This window comes from Oryza glaberrima, chromosome 1 (genome assembly GCF_000147395.1).
Source record: "Oryza glaberrima chromosome 1, OglaRS2, whole genome shotgun sequence".
Taxonomy (NCBI): Eukaryota; Viridiplantae; Streptophyta; class Magnoliopsida; order Poales; family Poaceae; genus Oryza; species Oryza glaberrima.
In genome coordinates this window covers 10,936,920-10,959,940 of record NC_068326.1, presented here as the reverse complement: position 1 = coordinate 10,959,940, position 23,021 = coordinate 10,936,920, and the positions used below count along the sequence as shown (strand labels likewise).

Here is a 23,021-nt window from a genome sequence, read left to right as displayed (position 1 = left end):
CGAGAGCGTGACGGTCTCGCGCGTCGAATTGGCGAGGAGATTTGAGCTGGCGGTGTCACTTGTTGGTTATGCAATATCGATGCGGTTTCGTGTTTCCACAGAGCGAGAGCACCACGTGGCGCCATCGGTCTCGCTTATTGGCAACGCGAGAATGGGGTCGCTATCGGGTTTAGACGCGCGAGAGCGCGGGCCTGCGGTCTCGCATGCCCGAATCGCGAGAGCGGCATCAGTATCGCTCTTTCAGAGCGCGATAGCGGGATTTTTTAGTTGGGAGATCGGGCAGCCACGGTATCACACAGTGGGAGTGCGATATGGCGCGTGGAGGGCACGCGTTGGTTTTGCAAGAGCGTACGGTGTCGCACAACCAATGTGCGAGACCGCATGGGCTGCTGTGGGGCCAATGATTAATGTCTTAATCACATTGATTAGCAACTAATTGATCATTATTTATCATTAAATAATCACTAATTATGGTAATTAATTACTAATTACCGCTCTCGTGTTCCCGTAGCGCGAGACTGCGTGGATCACAGTCGCGGCCCCAGCGCTCTCGCATCTCTCTTGCGCGAGACCGCGCCCACCGGCACTCTCGCTTTCCTCTCATGCTAGATCGCGCATCGCAGCAGTTGCGGGGCCCACCGGCTCGCTCTCACACTTTTAGAGTGTGACACCGTGCGCTCTCGCTAATCGCACCGCCTAGGCCACCGTGTGCGCTCTGTCCTCGCCGACCGAACGAGCGATACCACTCTCGTTCTCGCGCCTCGATCATGCGAGACCACGGTCTCGCTCAACGAAACCACGATGGTGGTATATTTTTGTAAATCTTCACGCGTTCGATATTTTCTTGCAAATTCTACAGAAAATACGTATATTTCTAAATTTTTAACATGTAAGGCCCGATTTCGAATTAGTACAACACATCATTTCAACGCACAGATATGTCTATGCACTATTGTTTTAGTGGTGCTGTCCAGGGGCGGATCCAACGTGGGTGCAGGGGGGACTCAAGTCCCCCCTACACCCACAAAACCTATGGATACGACCCTAAGCCCCCCCCCCCCCCCAATTTTTTCATCATAGTTGATAAGATAGGAGGTGCTAAAGGTCTTATAATAGCATTTTAGCATAGTTTAGTACTGAGATTATGTGTTTATATCGATGTACTTGGTATGTTGAGTCCCCTCAACTTTTTGTTTCTGGATCCGCCCCTAGTGCTGTCTATATATCATGTGACAGAAAATCCCACCTCCTATCATTAGAATTTTAGACCATTAGATATGCTTTGAGATTCGTGCAGCCCCTTAACCCTAACTCCTCCTTCTCCCCGTGACTGAGTCGCCGCCACCACTCCTCCTCCTGTCCTCTCCCGCGATTCCCCGCCACCACCGCCCCACCGCGCCGCCGCCCGCCTCGCCGGCTGGCCGGAAAGAGTCAACGGCGCCGGCGAGGCCCCCCTGGCAAGCCCCCTCCCCTCCCCCTCCCCCTCCCCCCTCTTTCTCCTCACAGCGGTGACGACGAGGTGCCCCCGCCCCGCCGTCTTCTCCGTCTCCGGCGGCTCCCCGCCGCAGGATTCGCCACCACCGGCCGCCGCCTCCTAATCTTACGCTTGATTTGCCCCCTCGCCGACACCGGCCTACCGCCCTCCTCCATCCCCGCAGCTACGGCGGCGCCACCGCCGCCTTGCCGCCCGCTGGAGTCCACCGCCCACCGCCGGTCCTCCGCCGCCCATGGCCATCCCTCTAAGCCCCGAGGAAACCCCTCTCTTCCCCCTCCCCCAACCCCCGCCTACCCTCACCCCAACCTCAAACCCTAACCCGCCGGAGTTGGGGTGTCGCTGGCGCCAGAGAAGAAGGGGAGCCCGCCGGAGTTAGAGGAGAGAGGCCGATGCAGGAATCTTAACATGGATCCAATGGTCCAAAATCTGTAAGATTTCATCCCCAAATTTTATTCGAATGCTATATAGCAATCCCGATTTTGGCCCTCCAAAAATGCAAAAACACACTCCAAACAGTGACTTGCACTGCACCTCATCTATTTCCGGTACAGATGCAGAGACACTCAAACCATGCATCCAGCTAGTCCAAGTTTGATGATGGTACTATGCCTACTTGATGTTGATGGAACAATTGAAATCAAAGTTTCTTCTCTGCTGAACCAAACGAAGTTTGGCAAATTTGGGCATGCAAGACTTATTTTCTTGTGAGGAGAAGGAAAAGAAAAAAACAGATACACAATTTAGGCAGCCGCTCTTGGATTGCCATGTTTTCTGTTTTCCTTCTGATGATGTGAAAAGAATTCAGGAAGGTGCGGTTTTGTAATTAAGGTCATCTGGAGGCGCGTAAAGCGAGCTCATGCGTCCAAACGCTGAAAGTTCAACATGAAAGAGTAAGGTGCAATAGTACATTCCACATTTGCAGCAATTTGCTGGCTTTCTACGGTTTCTACCTCTTCTTAATTAATCAGTGTTGAGAGAGAGATTGAAAAATGCACTCACTAAATATATTTCAGATCTCCTTATCTTTTACACGTAGTAAACAGTCATACATCCTTGGCATGTAGTACTACATAGATAGTATAAATTTAAGGGAGTTACAAACGCCCATTTCATTTTGTAACTATCCAAATGAGTAGTTAGCAAGCGGAGGTGGCAATTGGCTAGAGCGGATTAGGTGTCATCTTGTAGCAAATAGAAGAACGGTGACTAATTAACGAGGATAAGGTCGACTACGATATATTATATCTCCAGGTCCAAAGTAGTACGAGTACGTGTTATTAGCCCTATTGTCGTTGTTTCTCTTCGCGATCTGCTGCGACATAGCATGGTGTTTTCGAAGGTGATTAGAGAGGTAGAATGTGTGTTTACGTTTATACACATTGTTTTTTAGTCTTCATAGAAATAGAATGTATGCACATGTTTATAAGAGTGAGTTTGTATGCGTTGTAAGTGTCTGCATTGTAGTGGGTTTCTCAAAAAAATAAATTATATATCCACACTCAGCAAAATAGTAGGGAGTTTATTCGATTAATTTGTGTGCTGCCCACAACCGACGGAGGTGGCTCACGGGGCAAAGGGGTGCTCACAAGTTACAAATATAGATGATCACAACACGTAAACACTCACCCTTTTGAATGTATACATGCACATCTTATATTCATAATCAGCAGCTTCGAAAGAATGAGTCGGCATATCAACCAACACATTCATCCGAGTCTCCATACCTTATTTGTCAGCATGTTCGAGAGAATCAACACTGCACTAAGGATGCGTGGGAATATGTAGTTAATTTTTACACGTGGAATTTAAGCTACGTTCTCTTGAATCATACTTTGTAAATAATTAATGAGCATGTTTGTTTGAGGTGTGAAAGTCATAACCAAATTTGAAAATCAGAACTTAGTCTAGGTTTTTTTTCTTTTTCCATCACTTTAATTTTTTCAGTTCTGACTTTTGTACTGTCAAGAGTAGAATTATAGAAGTTCTATTCTAAAATTATTTGTATTACTTGGTTTTTCCTTTATAAGCTGCAGTTGTAAAAACACCTTCTAAGCAGAATAATAAACAAGTAGTACAATTAAGTTTTAATTTCTGGTTGCTTCACTTGTTTATCTTTGTAATAATTGATTTGGCGTGGAGATAAATTTTAGATACGAATATATAATTATTTCAGTTTGTTTTACGGATCAAATTATGGTTGAATAAAATATTGTTATCCATATGTATGCCTCTTCGAAATGTTTCACATTTTTTAGCGCAATTTTATTGTTCGCAACATAAGTATTCCCCCAAACGTTGAAACGTGAAGAATTACCCCAAGGTAGTAGCCCCATCATTTGGCATAATGGAGGAAAAAACAAAAGCACATATTTGCAAATAAAAGGTAATTTATAAATAAAACTTTTATATACATGTTTTAAACTATCTAAAAGTAGAGATAAAAGAAAAACTGCGACAAAAAATCTCAAAATCAAATTAAATTTGAAAATTTATTAAATTGTGGCTGATAAGTCAATCGCAATATACAGCCAAGTCCATTTCTTCTTTTCTGCTCGCGGAAAAAAAAAATCTAAACTCCCCGAATTTTACCGTCCATCTCAAATCCAACGCACCAGATCAACCCACACCACCCCGCAGCGTGGCTGTCGTATTAAACACACCTCTCCCCTTCCTTTCCCTCGCCGCGATAAACCTCGCCGACGGCGCGGAGAGAAATCTGACTCTCCAACCTCTCGTCCTTGGTCCTTACACGCAATTATAGAGGCGTGGGTCCCACGTCTCAGTGAGAGAGAGAGAAGCTTTTTTTTTTCTACATCTGAGACGTTCGCCGGAGATGGCGTCGGAGCTCACGTACCGCGGCGGCGCGGGGGCCCCGGGCTCCGCCTCCGACGGCGGGGAGTACTCCCCCAAGCCCTCCAAGCCGCTCTCCTGGCTCACCCGCGCCGCCCGCTACGCCGCCGCCGAGCACCGCCCCGCCTTCGCCCTCGCCGGGATGCTCCTCGCCGCCGCCCTCTTCTCCCTCTACGCCCCTTCCTCCGACGCCTCATCCTCCGCCGCCACCACCACCACCACCACCACCTTCAGCCACCTCTCCTCGCTCCCGTCGTCGTCGGCGGCGTCGCTGCACGGGTCCGCCGGGGGGAAGGTGCCGCTGGGCCTCCGCCGCCGCGCGCTGCGGGTGCTCGTCACGGGCGGCGCCGGGTTCGTCGGGAGCCACCTCGTGGACCGCCTGGTGGAGCGCGGCGACAGCGTGATCGTCGTCGACAACTTCTTCACGGGGCGCAAGGACAACGTGGCGCACCACCTCGCCAACCCGCGATTCGAGGTGATCCGCCACGACGTCGTCGAGCCCATCCTGCTCGAGGTCGACCAGATCTACCACCTCGCCTGCCCCGCTAGCCCCGTGCACTACAAGTACAACCCCATCAAGACCATCATATCCTTGCTCATCAATTACTCTTTCTCGATGCTCATCTAAGTTTTGGTGCTAACTGATAGCTGAGTTGTTTAATTTACTTTCCCATTTCTAGTTAAATTTTGTCGATTTTAGGTGAATTTGCTGGATTCGGTTAGTTTTGGATGGGGAAATTCGTTCTTTTAAGCATATATATTCAACTGCTTGATTTAGGTAGATGGACGTTATAAAAAATCTAGATACACTCATAGCATGACACATCCGTGTTAGTAAGAATTTAGTAAGAAAAAGTTAGTACGTATAGCCTTTTCCGATAACAAATAGAGTGTGAATAGATTTCAGCTGTAATTCTGGAGCTGAGGTGTTCATCTTGATTGTCTGGTCAACCTTTCTCATTTATTTTTGGCCAAATTCATTGCATACTTTATACTCCATCTGAACATGAAGTCAGGGCTTGCTTTCTGATACATAAAGTGGCATATCTGGATTGCTCTAATTAAAGATCTTTGGATCTGGCGTTCTGCAACCCACATCTCTAGTTGCTTTAAACTTCATGAACTGATGGAAACGAAGTTTGCTTAATGTTGTTTTAACTCCAAAAAGGATTGAATATCAAAATTATGCTTTCTATTTATTTTTTGTGGTAAGTAACTGTGAAAAAAAAAACGATTTTTAGTGGAAGAAACCAAGTCAAGATTGCATACAGTTTTTTCCAACAACTAGATCTAGTTTAGTGGATTTCGTGCCGATTTGTTAATCGGAATGTCTGTCCCGAAAGGTCAAACAAGCAAGTGTTTTGATTTGTTGATGAGCGGTATCTTTTAGTTTCTACAAATGGTTACTGTGAGCCTTAACATTTGAGATGACACAAGACCAACGTGGTTGGGACACTGAACATGCTTGGATTGGCCAAGAGGATTGGGGCAAAATTTCTCCTCACCAGCACCAGTGAGGTATATGGAGATCCCCTCCAGCACCCTCAGGTGGAGACTTACTGGGGCAATGTCAACCCCATTGGTAATAATTCTCTGCCAATATTTTGTTTGCCATATTATTTAATGTCTCAGCATTTAACTGACAAATTAACTTAATAGTTACCTTTCATGTTTGGACTAAGTTGTTTGTTGGATAACAGATAAGAGTATGGGAACACCTATGCTGTCAATACTCCGTATTAATTTCTTATAATTTTACTGTAGGACAGAAACCAACAAAATTATGTTTATTTGTTCTAGAAATTTTTTCTAAGAATCAAAATACTGACAGAAAAATAAGCTATTATTGGATTACCCTGTGATTTGAAAAGGCTATAGTACTATGGAGCCACTGCTAATATGAACCGTTGAGAATATAGATGTTTGTTTTTTTTTTTTTAAAGGAGGGCTACTGGCTGGAATTCCAAATGCTGGGGATTGTGGCTGGGCTGTCCTAATTTTTAGGGCACCCATGCTTTGAATCTTTTGTTTAGAAGATTACACTTTTGCTTGGTAGAAGTAGCTCCGAGAGGGTCAGCCACTTGTTGGATACCTCGCTAACAAGGGAAGAGTAGGATAAAAACTACACCAAGTCAGCATAGTTTTTTCCAAAATAGTGACAGCAATAGAGCATTAGAGAAGAATCAAACAACAGTAGAGAAAGGAGCATTTTCTTCAACTTGACATTTGACAGCAACACTGCAACAGCTAACCCTTTCCAAAAAGCAGTCCTTATATTTTGGCATATACTGTGTGGTTTCATTTAAGCAATGTTTTGCTTGTTCCACAAGAGATTTTCTAATGAAAATTATTTATTCGATAATAGGTGTTAGAAGCTGCTATGATGAGGGCAAGCGCACAGCTGAAACGTTGACCATGGATTACCACCGTGGTGCCAACCTTGAGGTTTATGCTGTTTAGGTTATTTGTGATGGATAGCATTCAGGCTACTTTCTTCTTTTGGAAATTATGTTAATTTATGATATTGTGTTGTATTTAGGTGAGGATTGCTCGGATTTTTAACACATATGGTCCTCGCATGTGCATTGATGATGGCCGTGTTGTCAGCAACTTTGTTGCTCAGGTAGCCGTCACTTTCATCTTCCTCTTTTGGCTCCCGAATTTACAGATGGTTTGATTGTTCCTTTGATACTGACATATTGTTTCTGCAATTATGGTTTTCAGGCACTGAGGAAGGAACCTTTGACTGTCTATGGTGATGGCAAGCAGACTAGGAGCTTTCAATATGTCTCTGATTTGGTGGGTATCTCTATAACATGATGAGACACCTGAACAATATCAATGACCTGATATCTGCCTGTTACCTTATTTGCATACATTCCCTGAGCATATAATTGTGTTTTGTTGTCTCATACATGAAAGTAGCATCACCGAAATGACTAATATACTTGATGTCCTTTGCATAATACTCTGAGTACACATTTATGATCTGCTGAAGAGCAGAATGTTGACTTCTTGCAGTATATATTTAGGTATCCAGTAACTTTGATTGACGGTGAGGGTTTATGGTGATTAGATCATCTCACATCTTTTTTTGTTTATATACAAGGAGCAATCCCCTCTTTAATTATAAACCAATATTTAGATCTGCCGTCTAATTTTGTTGATAATGCGTGTATCAAGCTGCTAATGTGATGATTCTTTCAGGTGGAAGGGTTGATGAGCTTGATGGAAGGGGAGCACATAGGACCATTTAACCTGGGTAATCCGGGTGAGTTCACCATGCTGGAGCTGGCTAAGGTTGTCCAGGACACCATTGATCCGAATGCTCGCATTGAGTTCCGTCCGAACACTGCGGATGATCCACACAAGCGCAAGCCTGACATCACCCGTGCGAAAGAGCTCCTGGGCTGGGAGCCCAAGGTTCCCCTGCGTGAGGGCCTTCCCCTCATGGTTACCGACTTCCGCAAACGCATCTTTGGCGACCAGGAAGCCTAATCTGCAGCAGCTGGTGGCATGTATTAAATTTCAACATGACAACGGCACACAACTCAGCAAAATCCTATAACTTGTACTTTATAGTAACTACATGTGGAGAAGTTAAATCGGGTAGAAATACTTGGAAAGGAAATTGGTGCCTTGGTTCTTTGGTTGCTTCATACCTCACGGACAAAATGGCCATGGCTGAATACATAGCTAGTTCTTTGGACACATGGGGATGCTACTAATACTATCAATCTATCATAGGCACTACTGTAAGCTACTGTCTTTTTTGGTCTTGCTCATAGAAGCCATATGGTGTTATACATGTAATCTTTATTGGAAACTCGATATATGTTTCAGTATGAACAGAACATTCCACTTGCTTACATGAAGCATCTTTTTAAACTTTTTTTTGACCAAATTTGCACTGCATTGGAGGAAAAGGAATGGTTTGTGATACATTACATTACTTGGCAAGTTGGCATATGTCTTGACTCTTAACACCTCTATAATACACGAAGTCATGCACACTGTGCCACTTATTGACCATTCTAGGCAGGCTGGAGCCTCTAATCTTTACATTGTTACAAAGCTACATTTCCGAGTGGTGATGCGTGCGGCCGGCGAGCCCGGAGAAGCAGCCGCCGCGCCGCCGTGGAGGGCCGCGCTTGGCGTCACCGTCGACGTCAGCGGCGCCGCCCCTCTCGCCGCGGATGAACCTGTCCGGCGACGCCATCATCTTCATCAGGCGGTCCTCCACCGTCCAGGTGCGGCTGCGCCCGTTGAGCCAGGCGACGATGTCGGAGAAGATGGCGTCGACGTTGTGGTCGGGCTCGCCGGCGGTGAGGCCGTGCCACATCCCGGCGTAGAGCTTGATGGCCTTGTCGGCGCTGGCGGCGCGCTCGTACAGCGCCCGGCTCACCTCCGGGTCCGTCACCGTGTCGGCGTCGCCGTGCAGCACGAAGAACGGCAGCTTCACCTGCCAAAAAAAACATTACATTGTCAGGATCAAATTCAAATAATCTTACTGTCATCTTACATGGCCAAGATCATACTCAAATGATCTTAGTGCCATCCTCAAGATGTGAGAACTAATTGGTGCATATATTGAGTTGATTTGAAGACGAGGGGTACATACCTTGGACAAGCTGTCCTCTACGTACATGCTGGTCCTGAGCATCTCAAGTGCGGTCTTGAGCCTCGGCTTGTCCTGGTATATCAGCTTGTTCTTCCTGATCTGTTAAATTTGGCATGGCATGGCAAAGAACACACCAAACTGAGTTTATATGCTCAACGACAACAAATCTGTTGGACCACTGTATCAAATGTTCAGAAATCATGTTGAACTAACTCATCATGTGGGTTTCTCTAGCAAACTTAACAGTTAACATAGGGCTACTACCAATGTTAACTGAAGCAAATGTTACTGAAACTGACTTGATAACACAAAACAGAAATCAAAAAACTGCAAATGTTTTTGCACGGACCTTTTCGCGCTTGGCAGGGTCCTTGAAGGCGGCGTCGATGACGTCCTTGGTGGGAACAATCTTCCACCTGGGGATGACGTCCTCCACCTGCGTCAGGAGCGAGATCACCACCGGGTGCGGCTTCACCTTCTCCGATATCTGAACACCAGCAAATCGGAAGGAAACGCACCAAGTTTCAGTCTTAATTTTTCTCAGATCAAATTATTCAGAAGAATATTTCTGCACGCGCATGCAGCGAGCTACCTTGCACATTGGCGCGACGAGGATGGCGCCGTCCCAGAACGTTGGGTCCTTCATGTGCAGCAGCAGCGCCACCGCGCCGCCCATGGACTCGCCGTACAGGAACCGGCTCTTGCTCCTGTACTCCTCCATGTCTGCAAATTTTGCAATGCGAGCAGCATCAGTCACAGTGAGGCAGGCATCCATGCAAGACCTGGGAAAATGGCCTGAAGTGAGAAAAGCGCAGCGCTCTTCCGGCTAGCTCCACGAGGTGGTGGGCTAGACGACCTGGATTCGACGTCTCACCCTTTCTAATTATTTCATATTAGGTCATTCCCTAATATCCACGTCTTTTTAAAATGGCCTGCTGTGGTTTTCTGGTAGAAGTCAGAGAAGTAATTTCTCCGTTTCATATTATAAGACTTTCTAGCATTGTCCACATTCATGTATATATGTTAATGAATTTAGACATATATGTGTGCCTAGATTTATTAGCATCTATATGAACTAGGAAGGTGGCCCGCGCGTATGCGCGGGCACTATATTATTGAAAGGTAAGATTATTGTTTGGCCTGCTGTGGTTTTCTAGTAGAAGTTAGAGAAGTAATTTCTCCGTTTCATATTATAAGACTTTATAGCATTGTCCACATTTATATATATGTTAATGAATTTAGACAAATATGTGTGTCTAGATTTATTAGCATCTATATGAATTAGGAAGGTGGCCCGCGCGTATGCGCGGGCACTATATTATTGAAAGGTAAAATTATTGTTTGTTCAGAAATTTTGTCTCATAGATTTAGGGCAAACTAAAGTTTGGATAATGTTATTTTATAATAATTTAAGGGTTCTATTTTTCTTAAGGTATCTTAGAAAACCATTCACAAACTTTTGAGTAGGAGATGGATTAAGTAATTACGATTTTTGAATCATGTTTTTTTCTCGAGTAAATTAGAAACTATTGATAATTAATTATCATACAGTCCATGTATATACATACCGTGTATTATGGCCGCAAATTAAAAATGTGAGTGCAAGGTACTCAAAATTCTTTTGATTAAATCGTCTCATGAAGGCGCATGATATAGTAATAAAGGGAGGGAAACATATACATAGGAAAAAAAGAAGAAAGAGAAAAATGAAAAAAAGGGAGGGGAGGCGTACATACCCGCGCATGTAGGTGCGTACCTATGACGAGGTGGGACCTCGTAGTATTTAGGTTGTTTTAAGATCAATTTAATCTAATGGTTTATAATATTGGACATACCGATTTAAGTGAAAATCAAATAATAGATACTTTGATTTTTTTCTGAGCATTTATAATATTTGCCCTAATTTATTATAGCACCACGTGACAGCTTGAGAGTATTTTAAGGAATTTTAAATGACTAATTAGAATATTAACTGCGCAATATATATGTATGGGACATATGGTAATATTTGTTCCAGCTTCGTCCATGTTTATATACATGTAGAGAGAAATTAATTTTGTGGCTAGCAAGCCATTAGATGTCTAATTAATAGCAACTAATTTTGACACCTATTTACAATTGTTAAGAGTAACTCTTATATATTCATCTTACGATGATCACCAATTTCCTGATCACCATGGCTCGCATGAAAAAAAATATGTAGTACTTAAGGTTTAGGATAGTTGAAATTGATGAATTATATAATTTATGTGATAGCTATTTGAGGGTATAAATAAATGAACTGACTTCTAAAAAGTTAGAATGTTATTTAAAGAAGACACCATTTAGAAACTTGGAAAGCGTGCAAACAAAAATCCAAAATATGGAATCGGGAAAAAAAGAGAAGGCCTTAAACTCCCTTTTATCACCCTTGTCGTAGTAAGAGTTCTATTGATATTCGTTAATATTGCGCTCACATTTATAACGTAATGAATCCTTTCACATGTACGAACAAATAGTACAAAATCCAAATACGACATAACACAAATATATTATAATTGTTATGTAATCAACTCTCGGTTTCAACTTAAACAGAGCTAATTAGTGTTGAGAAAAACACAACCCATGGTTCTTAATTATTCTCTCGCTGCATCACACCTTTAATTTTCTTTTCATGTTATTAACAAAATTAATCATATCCATATATGATTTGATATGTGGCAAAGCGGTAGCGCTATAGCGGTTGTGATCACTTTAGATGTCTCAAACACTATGCTTTGTCACACGTGCAAAAGGCAAAAGTGCAGACGTTGCATTATGCAGCGAGCAAAAAGAGAATTTTGGACGCTTTATTTATTAACAAATAATAGATCCGATGATTATAATAATAGGTTCACCAGTTCTAGTGTAAGTGTAAATTAGTTAATATAGATTTTACATTGTTAATTTAATGGGTAAACAATATAATGGTGTAGGCATTATTTTGAAACAGTGCATTACTTGATAATAATAGACCAATGTAATAAAAAGTAGATCCAATGATTTATATAATGGAGCCATCAGTTTAAGTACCCGTATAAATTAGTTAATATAGATATTGTTTATTTGATAGGTACACGATATAATTATGTAAAACTTATTTTAAAATAGTGCGTTATTTGAAAATAATAGTACAGAGTACACCGGCTTAAGTTATATGATGGTAGATTCTTTGTTTGTAAAATTATGATTATTTAAAAAATATATCCATTATATATATAAATGAAATAAAGAAGAAAAAAGGGAAAAAAAAAGGGGGGGAGGTAGCGTACGTACCATGTACGTACGTATATACTCCACCTGCCAATGCGCGGGAGGAGAGGATAGGTGGGACCCATGGTATTTAGTTTGTTTTAAGATCAATTTTATCTAACGGTGTATATTGGACCCACTAATTTAAGTGAAAATCAAGAGATAGATGTTTTGCTTTTTTCTTAGAATTTCTAGGATTTTCTCTATTTTATTAGAGCGCCACGTGGCGGCTTGAGAGCGTTTGTAGCATGTTTCATGGACTTTTAGTATATAATAGATAGATAAATGTTGACAATGTTAGAAAGTCTTATAAGCTGAAACGGAAGGAGTATATTTTTTTTCTGCACTTAACGAATTAATGAACAAAAACCATGGATTTGCTTTCCGAACTAGTAAATGCCTAAATGGTGCGATTTTTTTTTCTTTTTCTTGTTTTGCAAAAACTTTGTACATATGAATTTTTCAGAACGCTGTTTTAAGCGTATTTTGAAACTTTATAACAGCTAATTCATTCGTTTATACCATCCAATAAATATCATAAATCATTCAGCTATTCAGCACGAAAGAATGCATTGGCATGTAACTGTAGCACTAATATGTTATACTGTGAAATCACTACCTTAGTTTTATAATTTATATTATAAGTCGTTTTGATATTTTTCTAAATCAAATTTCTTTATTTTTAACTAAATTTATGAAAAAGATATAGCAATATTTTTAACATAAAACAAAGAAACTATCAAAATATATTCAATATTAGATTTAATATAAAACTAATTTGGTGCTATAAACGTTGTTATTAACTTGATCAAATTTTTAAGAAGTTCGATTTTAAAATAATCAAAACAGCCTATAATATAAAACGGAGAATGTAGCTTACTGCGATATATCAGGCTTCAGTATACAACAGCAACCAGAAATGGACGCCTGTCGAGTAACCAGCCACATGGGCCAAATTTTAATACTACCAAATTTAGTAGTATAAAATCTGAACTAGCGTGAAAAAGATTGATACCAAACCAAACATGCAAATGACACTATTGAAATTACCAAGATTTTAGTAGAGTAAAATTGGCTTCAATCCAAACAAACCGATAATAATTAATGTTGCCACAGGACCGACCAAGCACTGGTGATTGCCGGGTAGTGGTGATCGCTGAACAGTGGGTACCCTACTATAGTACCATCACCGATGACGATCATATATATATGATCAATGCTCAATGGCCTACCGATCGAGCCCTCCATTGCCGATGATGAACCAAGATCGATTCAATGCGTGCCAAACTCCGTACGTACGTCCCCCTTCATCATTAGGTGGGGGACAAATGACAAGTAGCTGGCTAGCTACCATATGTTGGATTCAGGTATTTAGCCTAAGCGGGCAACGACAAGGATTAAAAGCTAGTTGGTGCCTGAATTATCATGTCATCACTAATGCTAAAACGGACGTACAGTAAACGGCAGCTAAGTTGAAACATTGCATAGCTACACACAGACAGAGCCTGGCTTGATAGTGTACTGAAATTGTGTAGCTGAATGTAAAGTAAGCAGAGAGGTTGAAGAGGGAAGTAATGAAGAAAGGGTAGAGATTTTGTTGTTTACCGCAGATGGACTTGAAGAAGCGGTGGCAGTCGTCGACGAGACGGCGGAAGCTGCGGATGTAGCAGCGGGCGCCCATCGACTTGCCGTGCCCCTCGTAGTCCATGCCGAACACCCCGTACCCCGCCGCCGCCAGCCGCATCCCACACTCTGCATCCCATATCCATCCAATCCCAAATGTTACTCTTCCACATATCCAGGAACCCATTTCTCATATAAAAAAAAGATTCAGATATTGTCACATACTCACTTCATCTAGCTAATAAATTAAGCCTTTAAAACAAGAAATCGAAAAACACACAGAACTATAAAAAATGTAAGGTTTTTTTTAATGGAATTACGAGTGTAAAGCACATGGTTGAAAAACATATGAAAAATAAGGGGTTGATCTGCTGCCTTGGCTACAGCAACGCAGAGGCATGAAGGAAAAGTTTCCATGTGATTCGACCTTATGCTAAATTTCCAGCAAACTCTCCTTTTCTTGAACCACTTTATATGAATTTTATAGAACTATTATTGGAGTCTCAATCGTTTGATTTAAAGAACCAAATAGACAATTTTCATATAGAATTTAACTCCTACAAGTTTTCTATATCTCTTTTAACAGATCAACGGGGCCAATTCTGCAGGGGTGTAATACAGCACAGTGTAAGTTCAGGGTACAGTATTGTGCACGCATGCAGTTGGGAGTATAATACTGTAAAACTGGCACTACACAAACACAAATACACAATACTTAATTTGCTACCACACAGTACTACTCATACTGTACACAGCCAAGATTGTCAGGAAATGAATTCGTCAAGTCGCAGTATTGAATGAACCCAAGCATTACGGCTACAGTAGTAGTACTTGGTGGCCTAGCTAGATCGATCTGCAACCTCTACTCCATTAAGGAATTTTAATGGCAGCTCAACCACATCCAGCCATTGCATTGCAGGCACGTACGTAGGCCATCCTTCTCGTCGTGTGCCCAATGCTCATCAACACTCCTTCGATCGGTTGCCAAATAGCCCGGATCAGCCAAGCTGACGCAGCGTTGCAACCACCCACACCCACACCCACACCCACCCAACCCAATTTTTTATTTCTTTTCAAACATTTAAAAAACTCAAAATTTTAGTTAATTTATAATTACTAACGTGGCATACAAACAACGAAGGAGATGGTTTAATAGAGATTGAGGCGATTCGACAAGTGGCAATTATGCCTCGCCATCTCTCAGCTAAATTAAACGCAACAATAACAATGATGCTAAAGCAACTCATTAAGTGTCGTCTGCTTAAATCGTGTGTGATTAGTGTTAAATATGGTGGTTAGATTAAGGAAAAGAGTTGGCGGTGTGGTTGGTGCTTAACTTAATGGTCAGGGCCGGCAGGTCAGGCCGCTCACCTACACTGCAACCTCCCTTCTTATTTTTTTCTCTAATTTCCTTCTCGTGATCTCATATAAATGGATGGAAATCAGAAATTAATGGATGCATCATGCATGGATGGAAGGGACTCGTTGCATTGTTGACAACTATGGCCTGCAGAAGATGCTTGAAAGGGACCGTCAGAACAGATTATGCAGGCTTATGCTTAAAACCTGGCTAGCCTCCGGCTCAAGGACGTATCAAGTACTTCAATAATAGCAGCATTAGTTGGTGGCTACCAATGTGTCTAGCTCATCGATCAGCAACTACCAAATGACTTGGAAAAGCCTAACTAAATCTTAGGGTTGCTTTGAAATGTAAGAATTTTACAGAATTTTCGGAGGAAAACTAGTGTAAACCCGATAATTTCTTCTCACGAAATTTTTCTATTTCAAAGTAGTCCTAAAACAGAAAAACATGCTACAAAGATGACAGACACATAGTGACTATATAGAATGTAAGGTGAGAGATGCTTTTCGTAGGAACAATGATGCATCACCCTTGCTCAAGTTCTACATTGTACAACACGTGCAAATCGACTAATGGTCGTGCTAATCGCTAGACCACTCTACAGTCGATTAACTATGGAGGTCAATGAGCTCGCAGATGTGGCAACAGGGTTACCACTGGTGACAGCCAAAAGAGGAGGAGACAGGAGGTAGTTTTCAAGGTCAGAAGCATATGAATGATTGATGGGGAGCAGTTATTTTAATTTTGGGAGGTGCATGCATCACTGCCTGCCTGCCTGCCTGCTGCCTTGAATTGAACCGATCGAAATCGATCGATCGATCGATCGTTCGATCGAGATCGACCTACCCAGGACGGCTTTTAAATGCGTCGATCGGCCAGTAAATCGCAGCAGCTACTCCTACCGCTGCTACTGCAGTGTGTGTCCACATTGATCAATATCCATGTCGATGTGATCGATGCTTGCATGCTGCATCCTCTTGAGACAGAAGAACACTATTACTGCGAATATAACCCTCCCTTTTCTCTGAGTTCATGATCTAGGTTAATGACAGATCGAGCACTATACACTAGTAGTCTAGTACTACATCGCAGTGCAGACAGAATTGGAAAGGTTCTCTGAACTGAAATTTTGTTAAGGTTCTCTGAACTGAATATATTTTAAAGTTATCTTAACTGAATTTGTAGCATGCAGAAGAGTTAGTGTTGTTGAGCAAACTATATGGGCACCCACCAGAATTATGCAAGTGGAGTATTAACTATCTACCATCTTGTATAAATGGTATAGCACTAACCGCTAATACGTTTTTGGGTTCTTCATGTTAATTTGGTAGTATATCAAACATATGGCAATAGTATTAAGACAGTATATATATTTACTGAGATCCTCCACCATTTACTGCCTACAGCAGATTGGTGGCCAGGACTGTATGAGAATTTTTCAGTGCCAAAAGCATCTAGAAGCACTGTATAATGACCAACAATTACACAGCCTGAATAAAGCTGCATGTGAATCCATCAATGCATCTAGAAGCAGAGTTGTGATATCCACGCCTACCAACATCTAACTCGTGAAACCCCACCTAAAAAATTTCTTTTCTTTGTTCTTATTTGCTGGGTTCCTAATCGCTACGTGCCCAGGTGGCAGCAGAACAAATGGAGAGGTCCAACCAAAAAAAAAAGTCACAGAAAAAAAAAAGATTTCTCTGTGCATGCATGCTCTACTCTGTCTGAGGCAAGCAAAAGCTAAACAAGCAAAAGAAAAGGGGAAAAAAACAGACAAGCCAAATGTGTGCCAGGTTCATACCTCTCATGTAGCCGCTGCACTCCATGGCATAGCCTGATGAACAACACACAGAAACAAAACAACAAGAATCAATTAGCCTCGAAACATGAGAACAATCTCGTTTCCGTCTAAAAATTTCAGAGAGAAACAAAGACAAAGTTCATTCTCGGTTGGTTCTTTTGCTCAATGCATATGCAGCTAGCTATCGAGCTTTGAATCTAGTACTACATACGTACCGTGGCAGAGGAAGACGAGGGCCTTGGGCGACGTTTTGGCGGGCAGCCAGCCGCAGGTGAAGAGCTGCACCCCTCTCGAGTTCCGCACGTACTCCTGCTCCCCCCATCCATCCATGGCGCCCGGAAGAATGCATGTCAGGTTCAGTACGCGAGAAAATGGGAAAACGATAGAACAGATGCAATGCGAAGCGCGGTTCACCTCGTGGTATTCGACTTCCATTGATATCTCGGCCGGCCTCGAGAGGAGGAGGAGAATGAGGAAGAAGAAGAGGAGGAACGGAGGAGGCTTGTGTAGTTAGTATTAGTTTGCTGGCTGACGCCGTGGCACGGTCGTGGAAAAGATAGAAAGAAAGAAGGGAAAGAAAGGCGGGACGATGGATATGGGGTGTAAAAGGAAGAGAGCAGAGGTCGGAGTCGCGTACTACGTTTGGATCCGGATCGGATGGATGCTTTTAGTTCGGTTCCAGCTTGTGCGGCAGAGTTGGTATCGGATTTATGCTCTGCTTCACAGCTGCAGTGCTGCTACGTACGCACGGACGGGGTAAGTTGTGAGCTCTACTGTTTGTCTGTTTATAATTACCACTCCCTCCGTTCCAATATGCAATTTCTTAAGAGTTCAAAATTTATTGTAAAATATGATAAACTTATATATCTGTTTTATTTTCTCATCAATCCCAATAATCTCTAGCTAGTTTAACTTCATCTCTATTTAATCTCTGTTAAAAACGGCTTATATTTTAGGACGAAAAGACTATGTACTTGGCATCTTGGTAGGATAGAATAATGCCAGCAGCATTTACTCGTTTACATGGAAATATTCTTTACATCGACAAATATAAGTATTTTTTAGGGGTTTTAGCAAAAATTAGGTAGAGATAAAAGTACTTTTAATACCCACATGAGAGATTACTTGATTGAGAAAGATAAATGTAGTTGTATGATGGATAGGGAAAGAGTAGTACTCTGTCCGTTTTAGTTTATCTATCGTTCTAGCTAATCTCACGTAAAACTAGAATGTGTATCAAATTATATTACTACTCTCATTAATTAAATCCTAATCATCTTTCCTAAATCAAGCCTTAAAATTCTTTGTGAGGAGTACTAGTATAGCTGTATTGATGAAAGGTACGAAGGAAATGCATCTCTAAAATTGCTTGGATGTGAGGAGAGGACAACAAGTATTTTGAAAAAAAATTGAGTACAAGAATGACAAGTAAATTGATACGAAGTGAGTGGTTTAAAATATTTATATTTGTAGATAAATTTTCAAATACCACAAATGCTCGTATTACATGGCGGAAACCTTGTAAGGCGGAAGCAAAACTAGTTTGGGAGCGTTTGAAATGAAATGATTGGCCAGATTATTGACAAATTGCTTGTCCCTATAATGCTAATAAATAGTTTAGAACAAGTTAGGTTTCAGTACTGCTGATATATAAAGTTTTCAATAATCATATTTCTATAAACATGGTACAATAATCAGTACACAAAATTCATCAACCGTTAGCTGAAACGAACATAACGTAACCTTGGCCGGACTTTGACCTACTAGGTGAAAAATGGCACAAAAATGAGAATATTTTTTTACTATGTTTTCTTTCATATTTTTCTTGGATTTAGAAACGAAAACAAGTATCCCATATAATAGTTGAATAATATCAAATACGGATATATGTTTAATTATATGTATATAATATTCTAATCGCTCTAAGTTTAAGAGTTAATTTGTGTTTATATCTCTACTGCTTCAAAAACATAGTTGCCGTCCTTACGTCTCCTTCTCACTGAATGCAAGAGGTCGTGTGCTCTTTCGTATGTGCGAATTAACCACACTGTCGTTAACTACTTTCTCCTCAATCCACAAACATAGCCAATTCTTAATTATATGGGTCTAGCTCATGATTTATACTCAATCCACCCACCTAGTTAATCACTAATTATATAGGTATGATCAGTTACAAAAGCACGCTAGTGTTAAGAAAAAAAGGTTTTAAGTGACGGGAATATTAAGCTGTGCATTAAAACCCAATTCAAACAAGTGGTAACTTATTTTTAAGGCTGTTACCGGAAAGTCCTCCTACGGTGCAAACCAGATTGGTAATATCACAGCCGAAAGAATTAAGAAATGGTGATTCTTTTTTTTTCGTTAAAAAGAAATGGTGATCTAAACTAAGATTAACGACGGTCATAGCAACCAAAGCAACGGAAACCATAGGGTGTGGCTAATGGGCGTCCGATCGATTGATCCCCATGCTCCCCTGTACACACGCTCTCCTCTCCTCCCCTTCTTCTCTTCCTACTACACTATAAATTTTAAAAAAATAAAAAAACAAAGTTGAAAAAATTTATGTATAGAAATACTATATATAAAAAATATTTGAATTCAAATTTAAATTTGAAAGGGGGTATGTTAACTTTTGACTTATAAACTTTGGGTCTATAAACTTTAGGTTTATAAACTTTAGATGTATAGAAATACTATATATAAAAAATATTTGAATTCAAATTCAAATTTAAACCGGATATAATTTAAATTCAAATTTGAATCGGGTATGTAAACTTTTGACTTATAAACTTTGGGTCTATAAACTTTAGGTGTATAAAATTTAAACTTTAGATGTATAGAAATACTATATATAAAAAATATTTGAATTCAAATTCAAATTTGAATCGGATATAATTCAAATTCAAATTTGAATCGGGTATATAAACTTTTGACTTATAAACTTTGGCTCTATAAACTTTAGGTGCATAAACTTTAAATATATAGAAATACTATATATAAAAAATATTTGAATTCAAATTCAAATTTGAATCGAATATATAAACTTTTGATTTATAAACTTTGGGTCACTTTAGATGTGTAAAATTGAGATGTATAAACTTTAGGTGCATAAATTTACTAAAATAGGAAAGTAATGTGGTGACAAAAAAAGAAAACCACGTGGAGAAAGGGGGGAAACCGATCGCTCTGGCGATCAATCGCCAACTAGGAGTTTCGGAAACGATATGCTTTGCGTTTGCGTCATCCTTCTCTCATGGCCGTGGGCCGTAGGACAAATAACTTAATGTTACATGGGAGAAAGAGGGAATAAGTTCACTTAAGGTACCTCTATTAGTCGGCTAGTCCGATTTTCGTTCCTTAACCGCAAAACCGAGTACGACCTATCCCCAACTTACGAAAACCAGGCAAACGAGGTCCCTCAGCAGTATGAAGGGCGGTTTTAGCCGACGTGGCGCCTACGTGACTCCTTTGACTAGATCTTTGTTCCACGTGGCACTTACGTGGCAATTTTATCCCCAAAAAATAATAAAAATCGTGGGACCCATATGTCAGCTACACACAAAATAATTCCTCTCTCTCCCGGCCGGAGTAGGCGAGGGGTGGGGCGGGCTGTGGCCGGAGCAGGCCGGCGGAGCGGTGGCGGCCGGAGCAAGCGAGGGGCAAGGCTGAGCTCCACACGCATCTCTAGCAAGCGGCGGCCACAGCACAAACGAGGGGTAAGGCTGCAGAGGACGACGACAACAACGCCGGTGCCGCAGGTGAGAGGCTGGCCTCAGTGGTGCCCGTCCTCGCCACCGACGTGGCCCTCCAAGCCACCGATGTCCTTGTCGTTGTCGTCTTTCACGACGGACCCACCGCGGATTTCCTCTGCTCGATCTCCAACACACTTGCCTTCTTCCTGTCGGCCGTCACTATCGACTTCTCCACGCTCCCCTCCGCCTCCTCCCCACCTCACAAAGGTTGCCGTCCGCCATCAGTTCGCTCCGCCCACTGTCCGTCTTACCAAGGTCGCCGCCCGCCGTCGGTTCGCTCTGCCCACTGCCCGCCTCGCTCGCTTGCTCCGTCGTTCTCCTCGCCGCCCGCCCTTCCTTTCCACGCAGATCCAAGCCGACGCCCAATGACGGCGGCAACGGCTGTGAGGCGGCACCGTGGCGCGATGAGAAAGAGGAGGGAGAGCCGACAGGGGAGAGGGAATGACATATGGGGACTAGGTGGGCGCCACCATATTTATTTTGTTTTGTAGTTGACATGTGGGCCCACGTGGGCCCCACCATTTTTAAATTATTTTTTTTGTAGTTGACATGTGGGCCCATGGTTTTTATTATTTTTCCGAGATATGATTGCCATGTAAGCGCCACGTCACTACCAGGTGGGACGGAGACCTAGTCAAACCAGTCACGTAGGCGCCACGTCAGCCAAAACCGCTATCCAAACCGCCTTAGGACCTTATGTGCATTGGTTTTGTAAGTTGGGGGGTTGCGTTGTATCCGGTTTTATGGTTCAAGGACAACAATCAGACTGGGCAACAAATTGAGGAACCTAAATTGAACTTATTCCGAGAAAGAGCGCCATCGCCATCATATCGTTGTTAATGCGTTTACTTTGTACTAATCGGCCCATTATTAATTTAGATTTGCCTAGTATTGGCCCATTTCTCAGCTAAAATATTGCTCAACATAGGCTGGACCAAATTTGGGGGGTGAGAAAATAAAATGGCATGGTTCCATCAGTTATTCATATTGAACGCCCATTTCCTGCTGAAGTTTGCCGTCTGGGATATTGGGATTTTCGTAAGGAAAGATTAACATTATTTGTGGCTCACCTTAGAATGCATGGAATTTATATGAGTCGGTTTTTAAATTCGTTTGCTTTTAGAGAAATACATATCAGTATTTGAGTCGGGTTTTAAGTTTCTTCGCTTTTGGAAATACATAAAGAGCGTATAAGAAATCTCTTTTTAAAAAAGCTCGCATGCTAACTTGACATGATTTTCTAGAAAAATATATATCCAAGCGAATTCTCACAGTGAACAATAACAAGATTAAAATAGCCTTTACCCGTTGTAACGCACGGGCAATTTTTCTAGTATATGAAAAAATATGATTCATTAGTTCTGAACCGGTGTATGTTTAATTGATATAAATTAGAATTTTCATGTTCAATTCATTCTCCTATGGTCTTATTATTATGTGAGTGGTCTAGTAGCATGGTTAGGCTAGACCAAGAAGGAATAATGCCCAACAGACATTGTTCATAGTCTTCCCTAACTCAAGGCGAGAAACAAAAGAGAGGAGAGAAGATGGATGCAAGTGCTCCAGCGACCAAACGACGGTGAGGAACGTGGTAGGACATGTAGGTGGTCCCGCTAGAGAGAGAAACGACAAAAAAGAATTCTAGTGGTGAACACGACTGGATACAGGTGTGTCAAAACACATTCCCGGGAGAGAGGATTCTGTTTTCCTTAAACACACAAGAAAAACCGACTAATACTATTCGTCGCCTTCCCTAGCCAACACAAGAAACAGAAGATGAGAGAAGATGGGCGACAGTGCTCCAGCGACCAAACGGTGGTAAGTAAGGTGGCCGGACGTGTTCTGCAATGTGACTCATCCATTGATGGTGGTGGTTGGCAACGAAGAAAACAAGAACAATGGAAACGCGGCTACAACAACATGGTCCCGATAGAGAGAAACTGCAACGGTGAGCTCTTGTGCTAAACACGGCCGAGTGAGTACGTCAAAACGTGTTCCCGAATAAGAAGGTTCCGTTTTTCTTGAATGCACAAGAGGGAGGGAACGCAGGAGAGAGGAGGGACGCCAGGGAGAAGATGAGGGGGAGTGTGCAGCGAGGGAGAGATGGGGCCGGGGGAGGGGCGTGCCGGGAAGGAAGGAGTCAACGAGGGAGGCGGGAGAGAAGATGCGCTAGAGAGAAGAGGGGCTGGGGGGAGAGATGGGGGCGCCGGGGGGAGGGAGAGAGGCGGAAGCGGAGGTGCGGG

General features: G+C 42.1%; 2 protein-coding genes across 2 annotated transcripts; one reads left to right on the top strand and one right to left on the bottom strand.

Annotated features, from left to right (window-relative positions):
- Positions 1-4,184: 4,184 nt before the first annotated feature.
- LOC127776429 (UDP-glucuronic acid decarboxylase 4-like) lies at positions 4,185-8,233 on the top strand. The gene is made up of 6 exons (XM_052302792.1): positions 4,185-4,932; positions 5,781-5,927; positions 6,711-6,790; positions 6,885-6,968; positions 7,070-7,144; positions 7,553-8,233. The coding sequence occupies exons 1-6, from the start codon at positions 4,329-4,331 to the stop codon at positions 7,841-7,843; spliced, it is 1,281 nt and encodes a 426-aa protein (XP_052158752.1). The 5' UTR covers positions 4,185-4,328; the 3' UTR covers positions 7,844-8,233.
- A 6-nt stretch (positions 8,234-8,239) lies between these two features.
- On the bottom strand, positions 8,240-17,687 carry LOC127776438 (caffeoylshikimate esterase-like). The gene is made up of 8 exons (XM_052302803.1): positions 17,441-17,687; positions 17,242-17,335; positions 17,027-17,059; positions 13,842-13,988; positions 9,559-9,689; positions 9,316-9,453; positions 8,967-9,065; positions 8,240-8,807 (listed from the first exon to the last, which is right to left on the bottom strand). The coding sequence occupies exons 1-8, from the start codon at positions 17,459-17,461 to the stop codon at positions 8,421-8,423; spliced, it is 1,050 nt and encodes a 349-aa protein (XP_052158763.1). The 5' UTR covers positions 17,462-17,687; the 3' UTR covers positions 8,240-8,420.
- Positions 17,688-23,021: the final 5,334 nt, after the last annotated feature.